The following is a 10,426-nucleotide window of genomic DNA, read 5'->3' on the forward strand; positions in this document are numbered from 1 at the left end:
ATTAAGTTGGGCGATGATAGCTCTTTTAATTTACTAAGCGATGGAGTCCATCGGTCTAGCGGAGGTGACTGCACGGTCTTCCGGCTGACGCGAGGATGTATTTACGTCTGATCTGCGGTATTATTAACGGTCTCGTAGCGTGTTATTATATCGCTCCACATTCCAAGGTCAAGCCTGTGACAGAGCGCTGAGCCGTGTAATTATATTAATTAAAGGCTTGCACTTGATTCGTTTTCTCGCCGTCTCTGCCCTCGTCGCTGGGGCCACCGGAGCAAACCGGAAAGCGGGTAATTTTTAGGGTGAGGATCCCAATAAAATTTGACTTTCAACATCTGGTCAAGATTTGGTGCTTTGTTTCTAATTCACGTCCTAAAGAATCAGAACATCCGATATAAGCGCGATAAAAACGCAGACACATCCAAAATCCAAGGACCGATAAAGGTTTGAGTCTTTACAGCAGGAGAAACGGGCGACTAAACGCTCCGAATGGGGCCGAACTGCTGACATTTTTTATGTTTCTATTCCACCCTCTGCTGGAAAAACAAGTTATTGCACATACATGACACACGGCTAGCGTCTGGTACTCGTGTCTCGAAAACATTACTCTTCGTACATCCCATTTTTTTGTTTGTTTTTTGAGTGGTATCAGTTTTCTACTTTCTTTTCTGAGATCTGCAAGGGAGGGAACCCACACTAAAGTTAGCCTAGCCCCAAGTGGGACATGAAACACTATGGCTGTCCAAGATGTTGTGGGCTCAAGCCCGATACCCATTTCAGATGGAACAATAAGGACAGGAGAAGCGAGACCCAAATTGCAAATTTTTCCCCCATGCACTATGGCCGATAAGAAATGTTAAAAATTTTTGTTGACTAACGCACTCATTTTTAAACTAAAACCTACAATGACTGCGATTGCCTGGTGCAGGTTGTAGGATAGAAGAGGGTTATATGTCAGCAGTGCGCTGCACAGAGGTTCTATCTGCAAGCATCACGCTCCGCGGGAGCTTTTATTACACTCACTACCCGGCGCGTGCTGCACCTCTTACCGCAGGAGCGATGAGCGCGCATCACAGCTGCAGAGAATCTCCATGCAACACAACCCTAAAGTAGAACAAGATAGATTACATGAGCAAAATAAAACACACTCAATGTCAAAATGGAAATTTCTACAAACAATCCTGCTCTGAATTGTTAGGATTCTAGGGAGAGACGCGCCACCAATGCTGCAAAGTATACCGCGTTTCGATTTCTAGACTGCTGTTAAAAAGTATACATATTTTTCTCTAAAGATTTAGATTTTAGCTTTCAGACTCCGTGGGATTCTACAGACTTGAATGTTGAAATTACCTTTTCAAAGAGTTAGCATAGAAGCAAACTTGGAGCAATTTGTTTTCACGACCCAAATCTTTATGCTGCAAAAAGCTTGAAGCCAACAGAAAGCAGGAGATAATGTTTATTGACAAACATCGTCCTGGAGTAGAAATGAATAAACGAGAACATTCAGGTGAAAAATATTACCACTTATTTAAACAAAACAGAAACAAATGCCCTTGACGTCTAGCACACTAAATATCCAGGTGTTGAGCGCTGATGGATTAGCCAATAGCTGAGGGATATACAGACATTTAAACTTTGAATGGTTTTAAGCAAGCATGCCACATGCGCACCAATCTACAAATTGGAGTTAGGGCCGGGGGTCAGAGCGTCATGCAAGTCTCAATCCTTCCGGCGGAACTTAAACCGTTAGCAAACATAACCTTCTTATTGCAATTCAGACAATGTTCACCCGAAGGCACCACGAGCTACAAATTATCACAAATACCACTCATATTGCCCAGTGCAAATGCCTGGCTTAGCACAATGGGAGATTTCATTGAAAACATGCTAAATAGGCATAATTGGCTAAAGGCAGCTTTACTACAGAAAACAGGATTTATTAATTTCCAAAGAACAGCTGAGGAAACGTCAGGGCAGGAGAATCCACATGGAGCTAAACAAAACACTCATCATCAGCAACAGAACAAACCCATAACAGAACAACTATTTCAAACAGGACACATATCATCCTCTGTAAAAACATGGTTTATATAGGTTTTGCCGTTTTTCTGCAATTTTTGCCCCAATCTGCCAAACAGGAATGAACACCAGGCCAGATCCACCATCCCCACCGCGGCCTGGCTGCAGTCCGACGTCACACAAGCAGTCACTGCTTGTCCATGCTGGTGGTGGTGAGATCTTTGCTGAGTCCACGGATGGACAAATCATACACGACTTCCTCGATCTTCTTCACGTCGTATTTCAGGCCGTCGTAGCGTTTGCGCAGGGAGTCGTTTTTCAGGTTGAGCAGTCGAAAGCCAAAATCCAGCTCGTTGATGAAGGCGGCGATGTGAAGGGGCCGGGCGTAATCTCTGGCAGTCACGCTATTCACAGCTAACCTGGACTGGGGGGGGGGACAACAAGTCTAAGTACAAGACCAAAAACTTGGTTTACATTTAAACCTTGTGCTGGTTCTGGAATATTTACATAGATATATGAGTAACGGGTAATAACAGTCATTCAGACTTACAAGCTCACTGGCGAGGCTGAGCACTCCAGACAGATAATCCTCGATATCGAGATGAAACCCTTTCTCTCGCTCCGACTCAACTGGAACAAAAAACACAAGAGAGACAATAAGCAGGCAGAAGACGACAGCATGAAACTTAAACAGCCGGCGTCGGAAATACTTACTTCCCAATATCTGTGCGGCGGCTTGACGAGTTACTAGCGTCTCATTTTCCAGATACACCAGAAACGCAGCCAGAAACACAAGACGCTGCAGCACGAATCTCCACTGGTCATGAAACCTGCGGGAATGAAGAGTGTAGAAGGCTGTTGCTTTGCTAAGATATATATATATATATATATATATATATATATATATATATATATATATATATATATATATATATATATATATATATATATATATATATATATATATATATATATATATATATATATATGTGTGTGTGGGGCCACTCAGCTGTTTAAAGAAAACATGGAATTTTCTAATTAGCCTTTTAAACTTAAACTTGGATGAGCAAACACAACTTTGCCATTGGAACACAGGTGTGATGGGAGTGATAAAGGGCCACTGGAACACAGGTGTGATGGGACTGATAAAGGGCCATTGGAACACAGGAGTGATGGGAGTGATAAAGGGCCATTGGAACACAGGAGTGATGGGAGTGATAAAGGGCCACTGGAACACAGGAGTGATGGGAGTGATAAAGGGCCATTGGAACACAGGAGTGATGGGAGTGATAAAGGGCCACTGGAACACAGGAGTGATGGGAGTGGTAAAGAGCCATTGGAACCCAGGAGTGATGGGAGTGATAGAGGGTGTCTCTATGTCTATGAAGATGTTAGAAATCAGCAGTGTTCCTCTACAAGTCATTAACAACTTTAACAACGTCCACACTGGATTTCTGATCCATTTCTCATTGTTTTAAAGATTTAAATCTCAGGAGGTTCCAAATGAAGTCTCTTACAAGTTGTGACATTTAGCGAAGAAACCGTACATGATCGATAATATAAATTATACAGAAATCGCTCATAAATACAGGAATTCGCACCATTCCGTGAGCGGTTCGAAGGGCTCATTTTCTTTACCTTTGAGAATTGAACTTACCTGTAGTACTGGTCAGATGGAAATTTTGTCTTTAAGGTGGCAAGGTGGGTTCTGACAGTGCCGAAGTGCTCCCGAGCCTTCAAACACTTTGCTGGGACTGGCAAGGAAAGGGAGTCAAAAACCACAGAATTAGCATAAAATTCGACGTAAACCTGAAATTACCTCAAACGGTAATCAGAGCAGCGAGAACACGCCAATTACACAGGAACCACACGCTACAGACATCCTGCTTACGGTGCTGCGTCCTTCCCGACCTTAAATAATTCCGCGCTACTCACTGTCATTAAAGCCGGCTTCTTGGTGCACTCCTTGCAGAAGTATGAGAATCTCGCGGGCAGTCTGCTCCAGAGTCTGAACCACTTTCCTTATTTCCTAAAAGCACAACGAGAAAAATAAACGCCGACCCAAAAGACCGAATAACGACACAGAGGATGGTACATTTTCACCAATAAAATAAATCTGATCTCCCCGAGAACTGTAGAGAGGATTATGAGAGGCTCAGATTAGCTGCAAGTCTTTATAACTCTATGGCTTCAGAACAGGAATTTAGGGCTTTGGGGAAACACTGAGGCCCGGGGCCCCTGCAGACGCTTTGCTGGCCTCCTGGACAGCTCCACTGGTATTTATTACTCCTCACAGAGCATGCGCCAAATGCCTCAAGTCCTAATTCCCTTACAGACACTAAAAGGTCTCTCTTGGCGACCCAAACTGCCCCAGGCATAGACTCTTCCACAGCCCCAACTGCCCCCGGGGCCCCTCACCTCCCGGATGTCCTGGTCAGCACTCAGCCCGCTCTGCAGCTCCACGAACATTTCAATTACAGACATGGTGCCGCTTCTCCAACAGCTCCACTTCCCGGAATTACGTCACCTCGGAGGCGGCACCTTACTGTCCGCAGAGAGCTGATTGGTAGGAGCTGTGGCTCTGTCCACGCCCCTTTGAGGGGTCTTCGATTTAGGGATAAACCAGGTACTCCACGCAACAGCCGCCGTTACCGAGGAGCAGCGGAGACCATTGATTTCGGAGTCACCTCCGACATGTGATGTCATCAGGCTGAGCCGGAAGCGTATTGTGTCACTTGATTATGTGCTCGGCTAAGTGACTGAGTGTTTGAGTTCCGCTCACTCTCAGCCATGCGGAGCCGGGGGTGCGTCTCAAATTATTACCAGAATAACTTACATGCCCAAAAAACAACCTTCCAAATCCCCTGCGAAACCCCAAATATTAACCCCTTAATAGCTCCTCACACAGATCATATTGCAGTGACTCACTAATAGAAGCAGCCAAATGGCCAATAACGGCCCTTCTGAAATTTACTTGTCAGGAGGTGAAGATATTCTGAATAAAGTCACCTGTATTCAAGCAGGGATTCCAGCTGTGATATAGCAGGAAGAAATGCACCAATCAGGAAGCTCAGATATCATTAAAGCAGAGGACAATATGGAGGTGTTGCCCAGGACAGCCCCGCAATTAGGGTGTTTGGCCCTCATTCCGTACATTGTGATAGTGAGACCGTACGCTGCGCAGTGTTAGAGGAGAAAAAAGCGAGAGATGGAGGGAACGGGAGGAGACACGACGGATGGGAGAGAAAAGGAAAGAGAGTGGAATCCCCGGTGAGCTGACCGGTGAACGCTCGGGGTTTTCCTCATCTCAGGGTGAAGGGGCAGAGTCAGAGCTTTTTATCAGTATGTTATGGTTGATATCCCTGCTTGAATGGAGGTGACTCAATTAAATAAATAATAATCTTTAAATAATGACAAGTCAAGGTTTCCATGACGACCGGCCATTCGGTTCACACCGGCGTGGGGCGCTCCCATTCTCACCTTCGCATCTCATGCAGCAGACACACAGGAAGTAAGGAAGCAAAGCGGGGACTGAGGAGCTTTTTTATTCCGGTGGCCCCTCCGGACAGACCTCACCCCTTCAAATTACATTGCTTTATGTTTTATTTATAGCGTGACGGCGGAGTCCGTAGCGCTCTTATAATAGACGGACCGTAAAAATGAACTATAAATGTTAAAAATGATTACATAGCAAATTCAGCAGTCGGTGACTGGGAGATCTTAAGGTTTCTATAAGATACAGGCTGAGGGTCGTATGGGGTAGATTGCAAGCTCCTCTGTACAGGTTGGTTTTTAAAAACCTCCAGCTGGTTCTTAAGGTTTGAGGGTCCCATAAGCTGGGATGACATAGTTTATAAATACGTTTTTTGCTACAATTGTCCAAAAGCCGCAACATTTAATAAATGAATACACAAAGCCTTCCAGATGTATAAACCAAAATGAATGTATTCTGGGACCCTGGTGTGTCACGTGTTTCCTTATTAAATGTTACATCCCTGCCGTGAGTGTCTTATTAATGGTGCAGGGGTTCTGGGGTAGTATAGGGGCACCTATGGCAGGGCTATAGGTAATAATGTGATGACGGCAGCTGGTATAATGTTATGACATATAAACCAATAGGTGGCGCTGTGACTCGTGTGTTCGGCCAATAGGTGGCGCTGCGGCGCATGGATTACGAACCGTCGCTGTGGGACCGCTGCGCTCTATCTTTGGCCGGAAGGTGGCGCATTACCAGTGCGGGCGGGTGTGCTGAGTCCTCCGCACGGCAGGTGTCACCGTTCCCGGAAGCTGCAGTTTCTTTTTCCGGTCTGACCCACGTGTGGTTTCCCTGTGCTCTGAGTGCGGTTGTCAGGATGGCGAAAAGTTCGGCTACTACCGATGGGCCCATGCTCTCTTTGGACCCCGAGCAGCAGGAATCTTTCCAGAAGAAGGTGCTGCAGATCAAGAGGAAGCCCAAGGTATGTGGGGGTTACATCGGGGGGAGTGGGTAATACCTGGCACCCCTGATCTGAGAAAGGCGACGTGAAAGTGCTCAGGGGCCATGTACTATGTATAACGAGCCGGGGGCCCGGTCTGTATATAATATGCTTGTGGGGTCTGTGTGCTTAGATGTCCCTTATGTGCTCTACACACAGCTCTATGCATTGGATGGCCCAGGCTGTAATGCTTCTGATTGTGTGTGTGTGTGTGTGTGTGTGTGTGTGTGTGTGTGTGTGTGTGTGAGTGAGTGTGTGTGTGTGTGATTGTGTGTTGATACATTGTGTGTTTTGATACATTGTGTGCGAGCAGTTGGGTCACTGACTGTTATTCTTCTCCTTCTGCAGGAAGAAACCCTGACTCCTGGAGTCGTTTACCTCGGGCACATTCCCAGAACCCTCCACGAGCCCCAGCTGCGGGAATATTTCAGCCAGTTTGGTCATGTCACGAGGTTACGGTTGTCCCGTAGCAAGAAGGTACGTTGTGTACATGTTAGTCTTGTGCCTCCCGAACAGTGGAATTGCACAGAAATGACTTGAATATAGATTGTGACTATACCAGCGTGTAATACGACAGTGCTGTAACAATTGTCATTTCCCGTTGTACAGCGCTACAGAACATGATGGCACTATATAAAACATGAAATAATTGTCACCTATGTAAATGTGTATAAAATGTGTATTCTTTGTATGTCGCCTCCATTATTACATCGTTTTAGAGGGTATCTTCTGTCTGATGACATTGAGCTGAATGTTCGCCAGGCTAATCGTCCCCAGTGTTTAGACATTAGCGATGTTTAATATCGTGGTAGATGCGACCAGCACAAGTTTTGCAATTCTTTTAACGAGGTGTAAACTGGCAGGGACTTTCTATGCTCTTCCTAAGAGAGATGAATTGGAAACGCATCCTCTGTTAATGCATATCTGTCTTTTACAGACTGGAACCAGCAAAGGATACGCGTTTGTGGAATTTGAATGTGATGAAGTTGCTAAAATTGTTGCAGAAACGATGAACAATTACCTCTTCTGTGAGCGGTTGTTAAAATGTAAGTGAGTTTCTCAGGTAATGCGCCCGATATGTTTCAGGCTCTGTTACGTTCTATAGGTAACTGCAGAAAAGGAGAAAGGCTTCTACCTCTGGTGCTAGGAATCGAGGGACTGCAACTAAAATAAAGTTTGTGTGCGCTTGTGTTCTCCTCGGCCCTTCCCTGGGAAGAATACATTCTATACATCTATAGATATATTTATATTTGACAGGTAGAGAGTATGTGACCCAAACAGTTAATCTCACCTAAGGAGCCGCCTGCTTCTGTGCTCGTCTCCTGTACTCGTGTAATGCACGGAACGATTTGTCTTTTGTGTATTTTTGATTCGAACAAAAATGATCATAACGGGGAACAGACTGCAACCAGCGTACTTTTCAGTCAGACCTCGTGTTAGGCGTATTCGTGGGGTTTAATGCTTTAGCTTTTTCACCTTAGGTGAGTTCATCGCCCCGGAGAAGGTGCACCCCAAGCTGTTTATTGGGAGTGAGACCATTTTTAAGAAGCCAACTATTCCAGCGGTGAGACGATACAACAAGAAGCGGACCCCCGAGGAGCAGCAAAAAATGACAAAAAAGCTGCTGGAGAAGGAACGGCGCCTGAGGAAGCGGCTTGGAGAAAAGGGCATCGACTATGACTTCCCAGGATTTGTACGTTTGCAGCAATTATTTATAAAACCTACATTTCGTGCCGGGGGGAGGGTAGTGGACCCTGTTTTAGTTCTGTTGGGCATTTCCATGACTAATGTGAGTCCAGGAGGGGTTGGCCATAATGCCCTGTTTACTGAATTGTCTATAAATCAGGATCTCCATAAATGAGATTGGGCAGTGGGGGTTATAACGTAGCATACAGTAAGTTATGAGACGTGAAAGCTGTGCATTCAGAAGAACCAGTCCTGGTTAGACGGCACTCGTATAGTTAAATCTGTTGGCTGCCGGTAACTAGATGGCGGGTGCAGTGAAGAGCTTACCGGTTACATTCCTACACGCGATCGAATTGATAGAATACGGGAAATGTTTTAACCCAACGTGTGCTCGTATTCCATCAGTTTTTAGTTTTGGTGCCGTTTATGAATTTATCAGTAAAGTCTAACTTGTCTGTCGCTTTTTAGGCTGCTTGTAAAAAGGATGCTGAGGACGCCACGTCAGAGGCTGACATATCTGTGAACAGCCAGGTGAGTAAACACAACCTTCCAAAGACCTGGTGTGAGAGCCGGTGCGTGGCTCGGCGTGTAACCCTCTCCTTCCATTCAGGATCCCACGCCGGTTTGTACTCCGTCCTTGCTGGAGAAAAGAAAGTCTGTGTGTTTGGAGCACCAGGAAGAGAGCGACGACGATGACGAAATCATATTAAAGCTTCCAAAAGTGAAAACTTCAACCAAAAAGAAACCAAAGCTTGTGAAATCGGACAAAAAGAGGAAGATCAAGAAGTTGAAGATCCAGACAGACTAAAAATGTTAAAGGATTAGCTATGTTAGTCGTCGATAGTTATGGGACTAGCTGGCATTGTCTGGATCAAGTCCCAAAAAAAGTTTGGATAAAAGACATTTTGGGTTTTACCGCAACACCAGGAAGGGGCCACAAAGTCCGGCTCTCTATCCTTCGTCAGGCTACAGACTTTCCTGGGGCTGAATTGACGCTTTTGATAATTAATTGCTGGGACTCTCGTTAGCCGGCGCTGCAGATAATGCCAGATAATGAGTTATAACGCCAGGTTATGGCGCTGAAAGCTGTTCTGAGTTCAGTAAAATGTATTGTTTAATATCCAGTGACTTTCATTCAATGTTGCAAAAGACCTCTTGGATCTGATGAACCGAATGTCCCTGTATATCGATATTTTTACATATAACACAAAATATTATAAATGAGCGATTCTGGCAGTTACCCGCCTTCAATATTAAAGAAAAAATTAATAAAACGTTTGTCCTTTCATTTAAAAGACATTCGTCTGCAAAGTGCGAAGCTGGGGTTCAGATTCTCAGTCTCCGTGCGGCCGAGACCCTGTGTCTGGGCGAGAGCGGTGGGTTTGCCGTGCGTCGGCAGGCACAGGACCTCCGGAATGGTGTAACGGAGACTTAGACTCAGGTTTAAAACCTTAGATGGAGGCTTTATGGACCGTCTTATTACTGCGCTGTTCACTATTGTTTTGTTCTAATGGCTGCAGCTTTTTTCATGCATTTTGCTAGCGTCTGCATTTTTACTACTTTTACCTTTAAACGTCTCGTGGACAAAAATAGAAATATAAGATATCTCAGGCAGCGCTGTTAGTGATTTTATATAATCAATATTTGTTAATTTATTACTTTTTTTGTTGCAGATCAAATATATTAACTGCCCCCCTGTGCGCTCTGCTCTATCTTACAGTTATTACCGGGGATTCAGCGTTGGGGGCGCTAAAAAACCCCAGGATGGTTTTACCGCAGACTGTGCAGCTGCCTGAAATTACCTCCAGCCCCCCAAAAAGACAATCGGTGCCACTTCTGTGCGCAACCAATCTTTTTAAGAACAACAAGTCTGCGGGCAGCAGTTTAGGTCTCCCTTTTCCTACAATCACTTGTCAAATGTTATATGAACCTAAATATATCGTGGCTTGGACCCCAGTTTCTGGTACGTGCGACCACCATAGCCGCAGCAACTGGGGTATTTAGATCAAGCTGCTAATTCAACCACCTGCCTTAAAAGATAGCAGTCCTCAGCGACCTCGTTTTGTTGGATTATTTTCATGGTTATGGACACAGACCTTGACGTGGCCGGCGAATGCAGACGCTACACATTTTATGAATTAAGTTTATTTATTGTAAGTAATTCTGGTGCAAAATTTAAAAACTGGTTTTATCACCATAGCAACCAGTGGAATTGTCCAGTTAGCAGCAGCGTACCATTGGCTGTCATG

General features: G+C 45.0%; 2 protein-coding genes across 2 annotated transcripts; one reads left to right on the plus strand and one right to left on the minus strand.

Annotated features, from left to right (window-relative positions):
- Positions 1 to 1,898: 1,898 nt before the first annotated feature.
- Positions 1,899 to 4,722, minus strand: TSN (translin). The gene is made up of 6 exons (XM_053471930.1): positions 4,435 to 4,722; positions 3,952 to 4,045; positions 3,674 to 3,770; positions 2,731 to 2,846; positions 2,567 to 2,646; positions 1,899 to 2,440 (listed from the first exon to the last, which is right to left on the minus strand). Exons 1-6 carry the CDS (start codon positions 4,498 to 4,500, stop codon positions 2,204 to 2,206), a joined length of 690 nt encoding a protein of 229 aa, XP_053327905.1. The 5' UTR covers positions 4,501 to 4,722; the 3' UTR covers positions 1,899 to 2,203.
- A 1,536-nt stretch (positions 4,723 to 6,258) lies between these two features.
- Positions 6,259 to 9,087, plus strand: NIFK (nucleolar protein interacting with the FHA domain of MKI67). The gene is made up of 6 exons (XM_053471928.1): positions 6,259 to 6,473; positions 6,840 to 6,968; positions 7,429 to 7,537; positions 7,973 to 8,184; positions 8,646 to 8,708; positions 8,788 to 9,087. Exons 1-6 carry the CDS (start codon positions 6,369 to 6,371, stop codon positions 8,983 to 8,985), a joined length of 816 nt encoding a protein of 271 aa, XP_053327903.1. The 5' UTR covers positions 6,259 to 6,368; the 3' UTR covers positions 8,986 to 9,087.
- The last annotated feature ends 1,339 nt before the right edge of the window (positions 9,088 to 10,426 follow it).

This window comes from Spea bombifrons, chromosome 7 (assembly GCF_027358695.1).
Source record: "Spea bombifrons isolate aSpeBom1 chromosome 7, aSpeBom1.2.pri, whole genome shotgun sequence".
NCBI lineage: Eukaryota > Metazoa > Chordata > Amphibia > Anura > Pelobatidae > Spea > Spea bombifrons.